We start from the raw sequence: 19,805 nt of genomic DNA on the forward strand, positions 1-19,805 counted from the left end.
CCCTGGTTTGAAAACAACCTCTCCCCAGAAAATCCCCCCAAAAACTCGCTCTGCAAGAGCCCTGGTTCAAAACAGCCTCTCCCCAGAAAAGAGCCTTCCCCTGTACTAGGCAATGTTTGAAACAGGGATGCGTGATGGACAGCGTTATGTCTCAACAGCTACCATTAACACCTCTCAAAAGCAACTAAGGCAGGCAGAGTCACCACAACCATCAACTCCTCTCCCAACAAATGTACCTCCATATTTGACCCCCACCTGGTTTTGGAATGGACCTTTGGTAGCAGACACACTGTATTTGTAGTGCTGGATGAGCATGGTGGCCTCCGGCACCCCACTCTCCTCCCCTAACCTGTTATAACGGGTTCTGCACCCCCCCCCCGGGATATAATTCCATCGTTCTTTTTGTTCATCACGAAAAAGTTGAGGTTCTGGCAGTCAAGGACACTGCCATTCATTGATTCGGTGGGACAGTGAGGCTAGGGGCAATTTGGCCTGTAGGAAGAGCAACCAGGCATAGACACTTGGGTGTGATTGTCATTGGGACATTATGGGACATTATCGAGCTATTTGAACAGACAATGGGAGGTGATTTGGGCCAGCCTAAGCCTATCACCATTGCTTTGTTCATAAATTGATTACATTGCCCTGCCTGCTGGTTGTGAGACACAGTTGAAACAGTTGTTTTCAAACCAGCCCTCAAACCAGCCCTCCTGCAGGACCCCACCGTGACACCACCCCCAAAACTGCACACTAGCACCACTTGGTTTGCCTCTGTCCAGGAGGTAGCCAGGAGCATTGCAGCTGAGCCTGTTCCCCCAAACTCAATGCAGTCAACTGTGGGATGCACCAATGCCAGCATGGCCAGGCAGGCACCACTGCAGTTCAGGGAGCAAGAAGGTAGTCATCCAGGGGGTGCACAGCAGGAAAAGAAGGCCAAGTAATGTACTGCACAAGGTACTACACTATTCTATGTGTTTTTAGCTCCTGTTTCACTAACTTCTCTGTTTCCATTACTTTTGTGTGTGCTTCTTATCAAATTCTGCCTCTGGGTGGGAGTGGGGGTGGGGCAGGGAGGGGAGATTCATAGATGTTTGGCTTGGAAGGGACCTTAGCGGATCATCGAGTCTGACCCCCTGCCCTGGGCAGCAAAGAGCGCTGGTGCATGTCCAGTCTCCTCTTGAAGACCCCCAGGGTAGGGGAGAGCACCACTTCCCTTGGAAGCCCGTTCCAGATTCTGGCAACCCTTACCGTAAAGAAGTTGATGTCTAACCTAAATCTGCTCTCCGTCAGTTTGTGGCCATTGTTCCTAGTTAGTTTATCCCTTGCTGTCCCCCCTCACCTCCCCGATGAATTTGCAGGCAGCCACAAGATCACCTCTCAGCCTTCTCTTGCAGAGGTTCAAGAGATCCAGGGACCTCATTCTCTCCTTACAGGGCTTTTCCTGCAGGCCCCTAACCATACGCGTCACCCTCCTCTGAACCCTCTCGAGGTTGTTTACATCCCTCCTGAAGTGTGGCACCCAAAACTGGATGCAGTACTCTAACTGCGGCCTGACCAATGCCGCACAAAAAGGGGAAGTATCACTTCCCTGGACCTGTTTGTCATGCACCTGCTAATGCATGATAAAGTCTGGTTAGCTTTATTGCTTCACCACGTCGATGACTCATGTCCATCTTGGAGCCAACAATGACTTTGAGATCCTTTGCTGCTGCTGTGCTGCTGAGAAGGACCTCCCCGAGCCTGTAAGCTTGCTGGTGAATCCTTCTCCCTAGGTGCAGCACCTTACATTTGTCCTTACTGAACTGCATCTTATTCTGTTCTGCCCACATTTCCAACCTGCCCAGATCCACCTGGATTTGTTCCCTGCCATCTGGTGTGCTAACTTTACCCCATAATTTGATATCATCTGCAAATTTGAACAGAGTGCTTTGCATGCCCTCATCCAAGTCACTGATGAAGACCTTGAACAGCACCGGTTCAAGGACCGAGCCTTGTGGGAGTCCACTACCCACATCTTTACAGGTCAATACCAACCCATCCACCACCACTCCCTGGGTGCGACCCCTAAGCCAATTTGCCACCCACCTGACCATGCAATCATCTATGTCACAGCGGCTCAGTTCATCTGTGAGGATAGAATGAGATACCGTCCAAGTAGATTACATTTGTGCAATTGAAATGATGCGGCAGGGAGCAGACACATGGCACAAGAAAAATAAGCGGCAGCCAAGAGCTGCATTCAGTCAGGGGTGGGGGCAGGTAATGGGGTGACAGCGCCGTTGTCACCCTGACAGGGAATGGCCAGGGCATGAGTGGCGGGGTGTCCTTCCGCAGGTGTCCATACAGAATAATGAACACTGATGCACATTGGACTGGGTGGACTGCTGCATCTGCATCTGCTGCGCTAACCTGGCATTCAAGGAAACACTTTACATCCATTTATTGAAACGGGACAGCTACAATTCAAAGCAATGACTGGTGGACAAAGAGGATCATTACATGTCTTTGAGTGCCTTTTGTGTTTGCATGCAACAAGTCCATGGATGTGACACTTTAATTCATGGTTAGCCAAACTAATCTATGTCTGAGGAGTTTTACTTTAATGTACCAGAAAGACTTTCAAAGTATCTGGAAAACCAACTCATGCAAACAGTCATACCATGGAAGCACAAGAAAGGGCAAAAAACATGACGTGCACAAAATCATAGAAAATTAGTGCTGGACGGGACCTCAGGTCACATCTAGTCCACCCCCCTGCTCAAAGCATGGTCATCCCCAACTAGATCACCTCAGTGAAGGCTTTGTCTAGCTGGGTCTTAAAAGACTCCAAGGATGGAAATTTCACAACCTGTCTATGTAATCTGTTCCAGTGCTTTACAAACTTTCTGGTGAAAACGTTTTTCTTAATATCTAACCTAAACCTCCCTTGCTCCAACTTGGGACCATTGCTCTTTGTTCTGTCATCTGCCACCAGCAGTGAGAACAGCTTAGCTCCATCCTCTTTCAAATGCCCCTTTAGGGTGCTAAAGGTTGATGTTAAATCCCATCTCAGCCTTCTTTTCACTAGGCTAAATAAGTCCAGTTCTCTCAGCCTCTTCTCACAAGTCATGTGCCTCAACCCCCTAAACATTATTGCTACCCTCCACTGGACTCTCTCCAATTTGTTCACATCCTTTCCGTAGTGGGGGGCCCAAAACTAAAGCGAAGTTCATAGGCTCATCTGTGAAAAGTGCTTTGTAAATTCAAACAAGCACTGAACCACACTAACCTCATCACCAGAAGCCAACTTCCTTCAGCCCAGAACACACTGACTGTATCCAGACTATGCCATGTCAAGAAATGGAAACCCTGCCAACATAATAATCCAATCTATTACAGACAAGAATACCCAACTACTTGTGGGGTCACATTTCTCACAAGAAAGCCAACCTGTCTCCAGTCTCTCAGGCCTGATCCTCAAAGGGAATTTACAAACCAGTTTTCACAGATGAGCCCATGAACTTCACTTCATCAACCGCCTAGATACAGAAACTCATGGACTCAATATAGACATTGCATTTATGACACTATAGCCTGCCCAACATCTGACTCCCCAGGTACCTCTCCACTTTTACCTGCTACATCCCCCTTCCTCCCTCCCCCTCCCAGACTGTCCCTCACCCCGTGACACCTCCATTTCCATCTTAACTGACTGGTTTTCTTGCCTGCATTGCATGCCAGTCACTGGCCTCTCCACTATTCATTCCATCCAGGAAGATCAGGGGGCCTTCCTAGTGCGGGTGAGATCTTGGTCACCACACCTGTTTGTGGGCCAACTGCCCACCCCTCTTTCACCTGCCATGCCTTGATGTAAAATCAGTTCAGATGTTTCCCAGACAGAAGGCTGCCCATTTATACCCGTGATGTCTAGGGGTGACATGCATCCATTTCACAGCTCCATACCTCCCCTAACACTGTGGCTCATGCCTCACAGATGGCATCCCAGGCAGCTAAGCTCACCTGGAGCCTCACAACTCCACTGCAACCAGCAAGCCTCAGGCCTCTCAAAGATCCTACAGGTCTGGGCTTTCCCTAGCCAGGACTCTGTGTGTGTGTGTGTGTGTGGTGGCTGGAGGTTATAAAGTGCCTCCTACCCACCTTTCACCAGGGAGGTCCTTGGTCCTGGCATTTATTGGGGGCTGCTGCACCACTGGCAGTCTCACCAGAGCTCCCAACCCTGGCAGGGTGCAGTTTTAGGTCATGTCCAGGACCTGGCACCTCCTTATTTCCCGTAGCCCCAGCCCATACCTCCAAGTTCCTCCTGTCATGGAAGGTCAGCAGGGACATGTTCTTCCCCTGCTGGATGGTGATGCAGTGAGTGCCACCTCCAGCTCTGAGAGCAGGGCATTAAATGGCTTTTAAAAAATGGAAAAAGGAAATCGGTGCAGATGGAGTGAGGAGGGTGGCATTCACTCTATCTGCACCTGGAGCTGGGGGAACCCCAGCAGTGAGAGGGTCACTTTGAGGAACACCAGCTGCTCCACCAAAGCAGGATCCAAGCAGGTATGGTGGGGTGTCACAACATCTCCAGCGATGCTGAACACCCTCTTGCTTGAAACACTGGTCGGTGGACAGCAGATGTGTTCCCGAGCAACCGTGACCAGATCCTTCCACATCTGGCTGCAGGTTGTCCAATAGGCCAAGGGGTTGTAGTCCAGCGACTCCACATCCTCAGCAAGATAGGTAGCCACCAAAGCCTTGACACTACCTGCCGGGGGCTGGGATCTGGTGCTTCTGGACCCCAACATTGAAGCCATGCCCTTGGCCCACATTAGCAGCAGCTGGCATGGAGGAGACTGGCTGGTGCTGGTGGTGGGAGTGCTGGCACGGGAAAGTGGATTACCCTCTTCCATGTTGCCTTGGCCCTTTTGCTTCCCTGACTCTGTTCACCAGCACCTCCATCCAGTGATTGAGGGTTTTGGTGCTGCACATACTCTTCTTCACCCTCAGGTTGTACAAGCCTGCCAGCACATGGACTGTACTGGACCCCAATGGATCCAGCCATTTTTTGATGCCCTCCTTCAACCACTTCACCAATGCCTGCACCTCTGGAGAAAGCAGCTTGCCCCAGCCAGGAACACTGATCCCCTGAAACATCTCCATTTGGTTCTTAAGCTCCTTGACTACAGGGATCACCTGGATAAGGAAGGCATTGCCAGCGCTGAGGGTGTTGGTGGCCTCAAGGAATGGCTTCAGGACCACGAAGATCTGGGAGATGGTATCCCTTCACTTTGTTAAGGGGCTCGCTGATCTCAATCTCCCCGAGCAAACCCATCTCATGGATGGCCTTCTGTTGCTCCACCAGCCGTTCCAGCATCAAGTATGTGGAGTTCCACCAAGTCTCTACATCCTGAATGATTTTGTACTGCAGGATGCTCAGCTCTGCCTGTTTGTCCCACAGCATCTTGCCCCACTTGATCCTGTGGTGGAAGTAGCCCACCACCTTCCTGCATTTTGAAATCAGTTGGGTGGTAGTGATGGCACCATCACCTGCAGCCCTGCCCTGCTCCAATGCGTCCCTTACTATGAGGTGGAACTTGTGTGCCACACAGCAGATGTCAACAAAGTTGGCATCATGGACCACCTTGACCGTATTGGCCCTGTTATCTGTGACCATGAACCCACAGGCGAGCTCACCCTGCCCAGCGAGCCACCCCTGCTCCATGTGGTTCATGGCCACCATGATCTCCCTTGCCATGTGGGACTCATCCATCACCTCCACTTGAAGGAGAGCCCACCAATGGCCTGACTGATCCCACCAGTGCCCTGCATGGCTACAACCTGGATACCTGGCATTTTAAATTTTTTCTCCTGATTCAGTTCAGATTCGGTGATTCAGCCTTCGAATCAGGCCGAATCATCTCTGAATCAAATTGGTGACCAAAGCTTTGCATACCCCTACTGTGCAGCATTACAGCAGCAGAGGCTCCAGGACACTATGAGTCACTGTAGCTGGGAGGGGGATGTATATTTGTCCAGCCCTGGACCACCAGATCTGAAGTACTTAAACTGCTTTTTCTCTCCAAACTTTCAGGAAAGGTCTCTGTCTCTGTTAATGGAGTTGGCCAATAAATGCTTGCATATAGAAAATCAGAGAAAATGGGGAAATACCTCTGGGTTAAGGATTTTTATAATATGATCACCTGCCAATTTTCTACATATAAATCTATATACCAAGTGAATCAAAACAGACACATCAAAACATGGTTAGATAATTACACAAGAGAGACGTTGTCCCAGAGGTCCCCACAAAATATTTAGATTCTCCAATTAATGTTTAGTCATAGAGTCTGGATGATTTTGGCTGTCTGTCTCCTAAAAGGGAGGAGCAGTAAAAGCAGGTATTTATACTGGATCTATAAACAAATAATAATCTATCACTTTGAGCTTTTTTCATGGTAAAGAGAAGCATGTATTTTTGTCTTCCATGTGTGTGAGAGAGAATGAGAGATAGGAAGAAGGAGTGAGGGGATAGAGGTAGGAAGATAGACAAAAAGACTAAGCAACCACTGAGTTTATTCTTTGTTACTCTTGCTCCTTTTGACTATTTCCCTCTTAAAATATTAGCTTTAAGATCAATAGCCACATTCCCTAAATAAAACAGTGTAGAAGTTTATTGGGAGCATCATAATCTGTTCTTTCTCCCAATCTTTTAAGGAACAGACATCACATGAACTGTTTTGATATGAATGGTTGGTGAGTGCATTCTTATTCTATTCTTCGCTCTGCTGCGTGGGAGGCTGGGTGGAGCAATATAAGAATAGATATAGTTGTATTTGCATTTGTGAGTGTGTGTGTGTGTGTGTGTGTGTGTGTATACAAATGTCATTTTGGAATGAAAATGTAACATACAGTATTTGAAAGATTTCATGGGGAATAATGTATACAATTCTGGCTACCAATCTTCAAGGGAAATGAATTCAAACTGTAACAGATGCAAAGAAGGGCAATCATGATGACCAAGGGGATTGTCTAAAAGCATATGGCTTTTCTAGCCGAGGGTAGAAAGGGTATAATAGTGAAAAGGAAACTTTTTGCAACTATATAGGGCAGGAGGTAAAAATAAGGGAGTTAAAAGAACTTGTTAAATAAAAGGATAGTATCAGAATACAGGACAAAAAGGTGTATGAACTGTCCATAAATACACATAGGCTGAGCATGAGAAAGGGAATATTTAATAGGTGTGTCCAAAATACATTGGGCTGTACTTGATCCCTGAGTTCCTTCTAGGCCTAAGTCATCTTGGCCAGATCCACAAAAGAGCTTTTGTGCCTCAGTTGAAACTAAGGGGCAATGTAGGTGCTTACATCCAAACTTGCAGTGAAAGCCTCTGTTAGGTGCTACCTAAAGCTGCATGTGCCTAGACCCTAGAGACATTTTCATGTTTGAATTTCAAGTTTCCCAAGTGCCTAGAATTGAACTTTGCACTAGGTCCAGACCACTTTAGGCTAGATGCACTTTAGCAATGCCCGAGCCCAGTCAGGACTGAGACCCTGTGTGTTCTTGTGCCAAGGAGTCCTGTGAAGGCCCACGTAGTAGGTGTTCTCAGAGCGCATTTAATACACACGCGCAGGGCTGGGTTTCTCACAAAATCTGGTTGTGTCCACAATCTTATTTTAAAACAGGAGTCAAGGTGGCATTGTTGCCGCCTTCTTCTTAATACATTAGTCTTTAGTACACTCAGTGTTTAGTTCACTTCTTCATGATATGGGACACTAATATCAAATTCCCTTGTCTACCTGATGGGGTTTAAAATCACACCCCACACGAGACCACTCAAACCACCAAAGTCATGATACTGAAGACTAGGATGACATATTATTCATTTCTGGATGCCTATATTGGGCTGTAGACTAGGGCTGTGCGAGGCTTCGGACAGAGCTTGGGATCCGGAAAAGCTCCAGATGCTTCGGTATCCAAAGCAGCATGTCCGGACCGAAGCGCTGGCTTCGTTAGGCTTTCTGAAGCCACAGAAACAGTGTCCACCTGTGCATAGGTAGCCTTTCTCACAATTAGATAACCAAACCTGTTTATCGAGGAGCCCAGAAAAGGATACAGGGCCACCTAAGCATTTAAGGCATTAGCTTTGCTGCGGGTATGTCCTCAGTTCTTCACTCAACAGTTTGGGCTTGTTTTTATTCCTCCCAATGACTGTTTCATAGAAAACACAGAAGTAGTCCCTTGCCCACGCACCAGAAACAAGGATTTCTTTCTTCCTTTTGTGTTTTCTCATTTGCTCTCTGGTCCTTTTGTCTTCAGTTTTGTTCTGCTTAGTGGCACAGACTCCACAGAAGGGATGGGGATTTTGCCAGTGGCTTGAATACCATGAAGATTGTAGTCCTTGTTTCTAAAAAGTCTCTGTTGTGAGGGAACTTGAAAGCGTGGATTGAAAAAGGTTGTCAAATAGCTAAAGCTAACAACTCACTGCTAGTCAGTTCTGGTCAAAGAAAACCATTTCTTTTTCCTGGAAAGGTTTGCTATTTTTGAGATTATTTTGTTTGATACTTCTGTCATTTTTTGTTTTAGTTTATTTTGTTTTATCTAGGCTTAAACCTTCAAAAATGTCTACATTTTCACAATTGAAAACTAGAGAGCTACCAAAATCTCCCCATTTTCTATGCTATGTTATCATATTCTGTGTTAGAATGTATTCAAAAAAAAATTCAGGAATTTTAAAATATGTTTCTGTTTACTTAGTTGGCTTCAGGCTACCTTCACTGCCCCACTTCAGGCAAACTGTTGCATGGTTTTACTTTATAATTTAAAATACATTAATCCTAGTTATACAGTATAATGAACCAGACTGTAGAGATTACTCTAAAGGCATGGAAACTATGAAGAATATTTATATAGCAAGCTAAAACATGACGAAAGGCGCAGTCATAAAGTAGAAATGAGAGAGAACAACAAATGAAGAGGAACGTGTTGTTGTTCTAATTAGAGATTAGCTTTAATTAGTGATTAGGATGGGATGAAGGAGCTGAACAAATAATGAGTAGTTGGAAAAAAGTTCTTAGTGAGTTTTAGAGCGCAATCACCTGGGGAAGTCTCTGCTGTTCACTATGCATGAAGAAGGGTGATTGCACCAGAAAGCTTGCTAAGAACTTTTTCCCAACTAATCAGCAGGTCTAATAAAAGTTCTCACATCTACTCATTGCCTGCTTATGTCCTTAGACCAGGGATGGGCAAAATGTGGCCCATGGGCCAGATGCGGCCTGCCAGGCCATTCTATCCAGCCCGTGGGACCCCTAAACAATTTAGAAAAGTAATATTTATCTGCCCCTGGCTGCCTGTCATGCGGCCCTCGATGGCTTGCCAAAACTCAGCGGGCGGCCCTCCACCCAAAATAATTGCCCGCCCCTGCCTTAGACCAATATGGCTATAACCAAAACCCCAGGTCACATGAAAATAACATTTACTATTTAAGCACCTAAGGTACTTTAGTCCATCAAGAACAAGGTCTGCTAAGATTACAGGAAAATAGAAGGGAGTGAGAGTCAATTAAAAAAAATGGTCACTTGAGATTAATTCTTCTCTTCTCCATCAACATGAAAATTGCGTTAAGGACATTTTGAAGTCCTTTGATTACCTGGATTTGACAGAGTGAAATAAATCTGCAGTGGGATCAAATAGGCCCCACAATTGCATCTGAAAAAGCCGTATTGCTGAAGGGCAGGGTTGTGGGTGCCTTGAAATTCTCAGTGCACAACTGGAGATACCTCAAGGACACTGATTTTTTTTAGAAAGTGCTGGATTTTCAGTTTAAGTAAACCAGGAGGTTTGGAGGTTTCTGATGTTGACCATCTATTTGGAAGATCTTGGTCTACAATATCCTTTCTCAAAAAGAGTACAACTACTGATGACTCAAATGTTTGACATGCACAAATGAAAAATAGCCATAAATATTGGTTATTTTTTATGTTGAAAATAGAAATATCATACACAATGCTTCATGTGCTTCTGCTTTAACACCCATTTATGCTGGGAAAATTCCACTGAAGTCATAGTAGCTGTACTACTATAAAGCTGCAGCAATGAAATAGTGAGCCAAACCTACTGATATCATCCACTAAAAGAGAAGAGACATTGACCTTGATTCTGGCATGTTTAGTTAAGTCATCTAAGTTTAACCACACTAATTAGGAGATGCTTTTCAATTTTAGCTTCTTCCTGCAACCCCTCACAATGATTTTGAAGTAGAAACTATGGGACTGTGTTTATGGAACGGTTGTATGGGAAACGTCTCCAAAAGCTTTCTTTTTTGTTGGCTCAGAAGAAGTTGAATACCTGAAATGTCCTTGGACAAGTTGTTGACACCTGTTTAGTTATAACAAATACTAAAAAGACACTAACTCACTCAATGTTATTAATTTACTTGGAATGAGAAACTGAATATACAAACTGGCACAGAGCTGGAAGTAATGTTTTTCCTGGGAATTTCCACATTGCAGCTCAATACCTCCTGTGCAGAACATCTCAGGGTTGGCTATTTTTTGCTGAATCCAAGGAAAAATTTTAATGGATATGCTTGGTAGACTGACCTTGTGTGGATTTTTCCATGCTTCCGTGCCTTGGGACAGGTAGCTTTTCTCTGGGTGGGGAAGTGTTAAAAGACGGGTGTCCTCTTCAAGAACTGTCCATCCAGTGGGTCTTCCTACAAATCTTGACCTGAATTAAGTGCCATCATATGAACTGCATGGTCCAAGTACCCAGAGATTTTAGGGCCCCCAGTTCTTTACTGCCATTGGGAATGGTCTTGCATGTTTCTTGCTATAAAGCTGCAATCTTGACCTGGTTATAAATGAGGCTAAGCTCTCAGGTTGGAAGCAGAAAAGCCAAAGCCACGTCTCTTGGAGCTTCTAGGTTCTGTGCTGCAGAGCAGGGACTTGGATCCTGCAAAACCTAGATGAAGCACCTTGGCACTTGGGATTGGGAATTTGGGGGTAAAATATTGTGACTTGCACCAGAACCAAATGTCAAAATTGTGAAATTTCCTGTGACTTGGAAACCTGCTTCTCAGTCAGTTTGGATTTTCAAGCCCATCAGCTGGCTCAGAAAATAGCAAGTTCTTCCAGCTCTCTCTGTGTCCTTTTGAAAAATCCTTTCATTGTTATAATGTTAATTCTGAATTTTTTCTTTTCTTACAGGTCAGTCCCTAGGAATGGAAAACCAAACCACTGTGACTGAGTTTATTCTCTTGGGACTTTCCAGTGACCCGCAACTCCAAATGTTCCTGTTCTTTGTGTTTTTGGTGATATACCTAATCATTCTAGCAGGGAACATAGTCATGATGTTGGTGATACAAGCTGATTCTCACCTTCATACCCCCATGTATTTCTTCCTGTTCCATCTATCTTCTGTTGACCTCTGCTATTCCTCCGCCATTGTCCCTAAGATGCTGGTGAATTTACTAGCAATGCATAAAACTATTTCTGTCAATGCTTGCTTTACCCAGATGTTTTTCATATGTTTTTCTGCTAGTTGTGAAGCATTCATGCTCTCAGCAATGGCTTATGACCGCTATGCTGCCATATGTGATCCCCTGCACTATGCGGGGACTATGAATAAAAGAGTGTGCAGACAGCTAGTGGGAGGATCCTGGACAATGGGCCTTATGTATTCACTGGTCAACACGGTTCCTGTATTAAACTTGAACTTTTGTGGGCCCAATGAAATTGGGCATTTTAGCTGTGAACTTCCCCCACTCCTAACTCTGTCCTGCACTGAGACACTCATCAACAGAATGACTCTTCTTTCTTCTCTTGCTGTCCTTGCTGTCATCAATATCCTCCTTGTCTTGGTATCCTACATCCAAATCATCTCCACCATCTTGAGGATATGCTCTGCAGAGGGTAGACATAAAGCTTTTTCCACCTGCAGCTCCCACCTCATTGTGGTGGGTTTATTGTATGCAACAGGGCTTTTTCAGTACATGAAACCCAGCTCCATTTCTTCAGTGATCCTGGATCAAGTTGTTTCCATCCAGTATAGCATCTTTACCCCTATGTTAAACCCTATCATCTACAGTCTAAAAAATAAAGAAGTGAAAATAGCCTTGGGAAGACTTCTGAAAAAAAACAACAAAGAAATCAAAGTCCCAACTCGTGTAAAAAAGAACAATTTTAAAAAGGCATGTTAACTTTTAAAAATTTAAATAAATGCTATTGAAAATACAGAAGTACGGGAAACAGGTACTGGGATGATGTTAAAAACAAATGGGAATGACTTTGATTGGAAAAATATCTTGTATTGTACCTGCTACTGAAAGTAAAAATTATTACAAGAAGAGAACCCACACAAGTGTTGTAGTTAGATTTTAAACACTTTATATCAAGTCAAGGTGTCACAGGTAAGCCTGAATTTATCTTGTATTTTACCCTATTTTGGTGGCAGTTCAATTAATAATTAATTCAACATAAATTATTACTTGAAGCACTACTACTAGTAAAACTGACTGAATGTTGACCAGAAAATATATCAAGTCAGAGGTTTAGTTATAAGCTGGTCCCCACTGAAGGGGACTTCGGCATGTGGTGGATGAAATTCTATTGACCTAAAATTGACTGTAATCACCTAACTCCTGAGGTCCTTGTTCAACCATATTGGCAATCCTACCATGCTGGCAGTTTTGCAAATGAACCAGATGACAGAAAAGTAGAACAGAGTAGGGTACAAAGAAGTTATGTGTAGCAGGAGGAGAGCAAAAGGCATAGCAGCACCTCCTAGCATCTGTGACACTTGAGCTTGCTTGGTGCCAAGGCTTTTCTCCTTCTATCCCCTGTCACGCCTTTCTTGTTACTTTTGGAGGAATGCAAGTTGGGAGATGCCTGGGATCCCTGGGTGAACTCTTGTCTAGTGCCTAAAATTACTTTCTCTCAGTATCTCGCAATATTAAATGCCTTAAGGTGTGCACCCAAGGTCTTCAAGATCTTTTGCAGCAAAGCCCATGCCTTGGCGGTGTTACTGTCCAGTAGGGCTGTACAAAATGGAAGCATTTCATTTTGACTTTTTGACAGAACTGTGTTTCATTTTGATTTTTGTTTTGAGTCAAAACAGCTGTTCTGTTCTGCTCCATCAAAACGTTTTGCCATTTCGACCCTGTTTCGATGTTTCGCCCATAGGATATAATGGGGAAGGTCAAAACAGGCTATAACTTTGTCATTTCTGCCCAGATTTGGATAAAACTTGTAAAATTGTAGCCCCTTCTGAGGGTATGACAGGAGCTATATTTGACAAAGATAGATACAGGGAGTTCGGAGAAACTGCATCCCAAATTCTTGAGAGAAAATCTTATGTAAGGTATATGTGTAAAGCCACAATGGGGTCAAAACTGCAGGGATGGTAGCCCCTGCTGAGGCCACAAAGCCTGCCAAGTTTCAAGGAGATAGGTGTAGGGGGTTTGGGGAAACTGCACCCCAAATCTTGAAAGCAAAACTCATGTTACGTGTATGTGTTAAGCCACAGCAAGGTCAAAACTGCAGGGATGGTAGCCCCTGCTGCCACCACAAAGCCTGCCAAGTTTCAATGAGATGAGCATAGGGTTTCAGGGGAAACTGCACGTCAAGCTGTGGACAAGCAAAACTCGTGACATGGGTGACACGGCGTGTGTTAAGGCGCAGCAGGGTGAAGGCTGCAGGGGTGGTAGCCCCTGCTGAGGCCACGATACCTGCCAGCTATCAAGGAGATGGGTGCAGGGGGGTTCTGGGGCTCTGCACCTCTGGCCACAGGCAGGCAAAACTCATGACATGTGTGCTTGTGCAGCTGTGTCTGTCTTGGGGCAGCCTGGGGGGAACTACTGCAGGGCTGGCTGCTAGGCCCTGCTGTGGGCACTAAGCCTGCAGCTGTGGAGGAGATCAGTGCAGGGGGGTTCTGGGGCTGGGCACCCCTAGCTGCTGACAGGCAACACTTATGACATGGGTGCTTGTGCAACTGCTGCCTCTCATCAGGCAGCAGGATTGAAGATCCCCCATCACTTGTCACCAAGAGCTGGGTGTAATAATTGACCACAGTATGAACATGAGCCGGCAGTGCGATGCTGTAGCCAGCAGGGCCAACAATACGCTGGCATGCATCAGCTGATGCATCTGCAGCAAAACCATTGCAAGGAAGAGCTGGGGTTTTTAGCTTCTCTGAGTAGTGGATCAGCTGTTCAGCTACACAGGCTACAGTCTGGAAGGGCTCTCCTCCTTGTGAGCCTATCGCTTGATAGGCATGGGTTTCAGACTCAAAGGCTATCCATAATGAAGCCTTACAAGAATCCAAAATATAAGTATTGCACTGCCTAGGCCTCTGGTGGGGTTCGTTCCAGTAGGTGGTGACTGTACAACATAAAACCTGTTTGATGATTAGCCATGGGTATTATGTAGTTTAAAACAAAAGACACGATTCAATCAGGGCTAAATACCAATTAATGTCATAGTCTGAGAGCTATTGCTTTATGTACCACAATGGCACTAACACAGGTGTGTCCCTAGAACTTGTGGCCCTTCTACCAGTGATTCTCCAAGGGTGTGCCACAGCACAGTAGTGTGCCTGGTGGGTGACCGAAATTTGCCAAGGAAAATGGGCTGGATGAGGGCAGGTCAGTGCAGCAGGCTTGGGCCCATGCTGGGCCAGCCCTGCATAGAAATAGAAAAGCACTTTCTTAATTTCTTAGAAAAAGTTTCTTAGAGAAGCACTTAATGCAGCAGGGACCCTTTACGCATAATCAACAGCCTTCCTCAAAAAAAAAAAAAAGGCTGACCTACTGCAACTTGCACTTCTCTTCAGTGGATGAATCCACTGGGAAAGTTTTTGCCCCAAGGAGAACAAGAACCCAACCCAGAACCCATGCTAAACCCTTTCCTGTGCCATCTCGGCCACACTGAGAGCTGGGCCTAAGCACCAGGGTCTCTTCTGTGTCATCCTGGAAAACAACCCCCAACAGGCTTGTCATGGTGAAGGGGAACAAAGCCCCTTCTCCAAAACAGGATGAAACCCTGGAACAACTCCAGACCCCTTAACCTTCCAGGTTATTGGACACTTTACCTTGTGGGAAAGCAAGGCACGGTGGGACTCTAGCCCTGGAACCACTCACAAAATGGAACAGCATGCTGCCTTCTCACTTGGCTCCAAAGAAACCTGTCCTTCCTCCGGGACTCAATGAGTCTAAGGGAGAAAGGTTAGGCCACTTGTGGGCCACTTACACGGAGCACACTTCCCCTCCCTTTTTCCTTCCTTTTGTCCAGACTACATCACCTCACCCCAAGTCTGTGTAACAAGATAAAACGCTCATCTGGGGCAGAACTACTTGCAACCAATCAGGCACACACCCCAGTGCCCTCCAGCCTGCCTCTGCTCCCTCGTCTCAGTTTCTGTTCCCATGAAAGACTGCCTTCCGAATCTCCGAATCTTTTTCTAAATCTTTTCCGAAATAATTCGGCGGCTCCAAATCAATTTGGAGGGTATTTTTACCTTCCCAATTCGATTCCGATTCAGTGACTTGGCCTCCAAATTGGACTGAAGCTTATCCAAATTGAGTCAGCGACCAAAGCTTTGCACACCCCTACTGCGCAGTATTACAGCAGCTGAGGGGGGCCTGTATGTTTGCCCAGCCCTGGACCACCAGATCTGAAGTACTTAAACTGGTTTTTCTCTCCAAACTTTCAGGCAAGGTCTCTATCTCTGTTAATGGAGTTGACCAATAAATGCTTGCATATAGAAAATCAGATAAAATAGGGAAATACCTCTGGGGAAGGGATTGTTATAATATGATCACCTGCCAATTTCCTACAGGTAAATCTATATACCAAGTGAATCAAAACAGACCCATCAAAACACTGCTAGCTAATTACTCAAGAGATACGTTGTCCCAGAGGTCCCCACAAAATATTGCGATTCTCCAATTAATGTTTAGTCTTAGAGCCTGGAAGATTTTGGCTCGCTGTCTCCTAAAGGGGAGGAGCAGTAAAGGCAGGTATTTATACTGGATCTACAAACTAATAATAATCTATTACTTTGAGCTTTTTTCAGGGTAAAGAGAAGCATGTAATCTGTTCTTTCTCCCAGTCTTTTAAGGAACAGACATCACATGAACTGTTTTGATATGAATTTTTGGTGAGTGCATTCTTATTTTATTCTTCACTCTGCTGCGTGGGAGGCTGGGTGGGAGCAATATAAGAATAGATATAGTTGTATTTGCTTTTGTGTGTGTGTGTGTGTGTGTGTGTGTGTGTATACATATGTAATTTTGGAATGAAAATGTAACATACAGTATTTGAAAGATTTCATGGGGAATAATGTATACAATTCAGGCTACCAGTCTTCAAGAGAAATTAATTAAAATTGTAACAGATGCAAAGAAGGGCAATCAGTGAAAAGGAAACTTTTTGCAAGTGTATAGGGGGAGGATAAAAATAAGGGAGTTAAAAGAACTTGTTAAATAAAAGGATAGTATCAGAACATAGAACAAAAAGGACTGGCCATAAATTCACATAGACTGAGCATGAGACAGGAAATATATAATAGGTGCATCCAAAATACATCGGGCTGTACTCGGTCCCTGAGTTCCTTCTAGGCCTAAGTCATCTTGGCCAGATCCACAAAAGAGCTTTTGTGCCTCAGTTGAAATTAAGGGGTAATGTAGGAGCCAACATCCAAACTTGCAGTCTTGAATTGTTAGGTGCTACCTAATGCTGGATGTGCCTAGACCCTAGAGACATTTTCATGTTTGAATTTCAAGCTTCCCAAATGCCTAGAATTGAACTTTGCGCTAGGTCCAGACTGCCTTAGGCTAGATGCACTTTTGCACTTTGGCAATGCCCAAACCCAGTCGGGATTGAGACCCTGTGTGTTCTTGTGCCAAGGAGTCCTGTGAAGTCCCATGTAGTAGGTGTTCTCAGAGCACATTTAATACACACACACAGGGTTGGGTTTCTCACAAAATCTGGTGGTGTCCACAATCTTATTTTGAAACATTAGTGGAGGTGGTATTGTTGCCACCTTCTTAATCATTAGCTCAGTGTTTTGCAGACTTCTTCATGATATGGGACATTAATAACAAATTCCCTTGTCTACCTGATAGGGCTCAAAATCACACCCCACACGAGACCACTCAAACCTCCAAAGTCATGATGCTGAAGACTAGGATGACATACTATTCATTTCTGGATGCCTATATTGAGTTGTGGACGTGATTATCAGAGGCACCAAAATGACACTTAGGTATAGCAGTGACACACTACTGCTGGGTACATAGGTAGCCATCCATGTGCATAGGGATACAGGCCACAGAAATAGTGACCACCTGTGCATGCTTAAACCTTAGACCATCTATCCTTAAACCTTAAAAAAAGTCTACATTTTCACAACTGAAAACTAGCAAGCCACCAAAATCTCCCCTTTTTCTGTGTTATGTTATCATATACTGTGTTAGAATATATTAAAAAAAACAGAAATTTTAAAATATGGTTCTGTTTACTTTGTTGTCTACTGGCTACCTTCACTGCCCCACTTCAGGCAAACTGGTATGTGGTTTTACTTAATAATTTAAAATACATTAATCCTAGTTATATAGTATAATGAACCAGACTTTAGAGATTAATCTAAAGGCATGGAAACTATGAAGAATATTTATATAGCAAGCTAAACCATGGTGTAAGACATAATCGTAACATTGAAATGAGAGAGAATAACAAAACAGGAGGACAGTGTTGTTGTTTTATAGTTTCATAAGGCTTAGGGTCGGAAAGGACCTAAACAGATCATCAGGTCCGACCCCCTGCCCCGGGGTCATAACACCGAAAGTGAAATATCTGTCCAGCCTCCTTTTGAAGAGCCCCAAGGTAGGAGAGAGCACCACCTCCCTTGGGAGTCCATTCCAGAGCCTGGCAGCCCTAACTGTAAAGTAATGTTTCCCGATGTTCATACTGAACCTGATCTCTAACAATTTGTAGCTTTTATTCCTAGTAACACTGGGTGGTGCCCTGGGGAATAGAGCCTCCCCCAATTCGTGTTGGTCCCCCCTGGTGAGTTTATAGACGGCCACCAGATGCCCTCTCAGCCTTCTCTTGTGGAGGCTGAATAGGTTCAATCCCTTCAGCCTCTCTTCATGGGGCCTGACTCATTGCCTCTTGACCATGAGGGTGGCCCTCCTCTGGACCCTCTCAAGGATAGCCACATCCCTCCTGAAGTGCGGCGCCCAAATTGCACGCAGTACTCCAACTGCGGCCTGACCAGTGTCGCATAGAGGGGGAGGATCACCTCCCTGGACCTGCTTGTGATGCATCTGTAGATGCACGACAAGATGCGGTTAGCCTTACAGACCGCTTGCTCGCATTGCCAGCTCATGTTCATCCTGGAGTCAACAATGACTCCAAGATCCCTTTCAACCACTGTGCTGTTGAGAAGGGAGTTCCCCAGCCTATAGGTGTGTTGCTGGTTCCTTCTCCCTAGATGCAGCACCTTGCACTTATCTGTGTTGAACTCCATCCTATTCTTATCCGCCCACCTCTGCAAGCTGTCTAGATCTAGCTGGATCCTGTCCCTCCCCTCCACCTCAACCCACATCTTGGTGTCTTGGTGGGATGAAGGAGCTGGACAAATAATGATATATCAGATATGTGTTCAAAGCAAAAAATTAGGGAGGGGAAGTGTGGGTTGAAACAGAGTTGTCCATTCTGAAACACAATTGCTCCAAATCTTGCAACATAATCCACACAACTAGCTGTCTACAGCGTGATGGGTCAACGAGTATGTACAAGGGGCTGTCTCCGCAGATCCAGGTCAGTGACATGGGCTTTCGAATACTATTTTATTGTAAATTGTATTCACATGAAAATGGCAGGTAAGGTTCTTTGAGTAGATGTTGAATACCTGAAAAGTCCTTGGACAAGTTGTTGACACCTGTTTAGCTATAGCAAATACTAAAAGGACACTAACTCACTCAATTTTATTTTCTCTTATTTAATTTACTTGGAATGAGAAACTGAATATATGAACTGTCACACAGCTGGAAGTAATGTTTTTCCTGGGAATTCCCACATTGCAGCTCAATACCTCCTGTGCAGAACATCTCAGGGTTGATTATATTTTGCTGAATCCAAGGAAAAATTTTGATGTATGTGCTTGGTAGACTGACGTTGTGTGGGAAAGTGGACTTTTCCATGCTTCCTGGCCATGGGACCGGCAGCTTTCCTCTGGACTGGGAAGCATTAGCAGACCTGTGTCCTCTCCAAGAACTGTCCATCCAGTGGGTCTTCCTACAAATCTTGACGTGAATTAAGTGGCATCTTATGAACTGCATGGTCCAAGTACCCAGAGATTTTAGGGCCCCTGGTTCTTTACTGTCATCGGGAATGGTCTTGCATGTTTCTTGCTATAAAGCCACAATCCTGATCTAGCTATAAATGAAGTCTGTCTATAAATGAGGCTAAGCTCTCAGGTTGGAAGCAGAAAGGCCAGAGCCACGTCTCTTGGAGCTTCCAGGTTCTCTGCTGCAGAGCAGGGACTTGGATCCTGCAAAACCTAGATGAAGCACTTTGGCAACATGTTGGGATTGGGAATTTGGGGGTATAATATTGTGACTAGCACGAAAACCAATGTCAAAATTGTGAAATTTCCTGTGACTTGGAAACCTGCTTCTCAGTCAGTTTGGATTTACAAGCCCATCAGCTGGCTCAGAAAATAACAAGTTGTTCCAGCTCTCTCTCTGTGTCCTTTTGAAAAATCCTTTCATTGTCATAATGTTAATTCTGAATTGTTTCTTTTCTTACAGATCAGTCCCTAGG

General features: G+C 44.9%; 1 protein-coding gene across 1 annotated transcript; it reads left to right on the forward strand.

The window, feature by feature from the left end:
- Positions 1-1,658: 1,658 nt before the first annotated feature.
- Positions 1,659-19,804, forward strand: LOC132245885 (olfactory receptor 5G9-like). The gene is made up of 4 exons (XM_059719099.1): positions 1,659-1,742; positions 5,155-5,257; positions 11,187-12,145; positions 19,793-19,804. Exons 1-4 carry the CDS (start codon positions 1,659-1,661, stop codon positions 19,802-19,804), a joined length of 1,158 nt encoding a protein of 385 aa, XP_059575082.1.
- Position 19,805: the final 1 nt, after the last annotated feature.

The sequence above is a fragment of the Alligator mississippiensis genome, chromosome 15, assembly GCF_030867095.1.
Source record: "Alligator mississippiensis isolate rAllMis1 chromosome 15, rAllMis1, whole genome shotgun sequence".
In the NCBI taxonomy this organism is placed as follows: domain Eukaryota; kingdom Metazoa; phylum Chordata; order Crocodylia; family Alligatoridae; genus Alligator; species Alligator mississippiensis.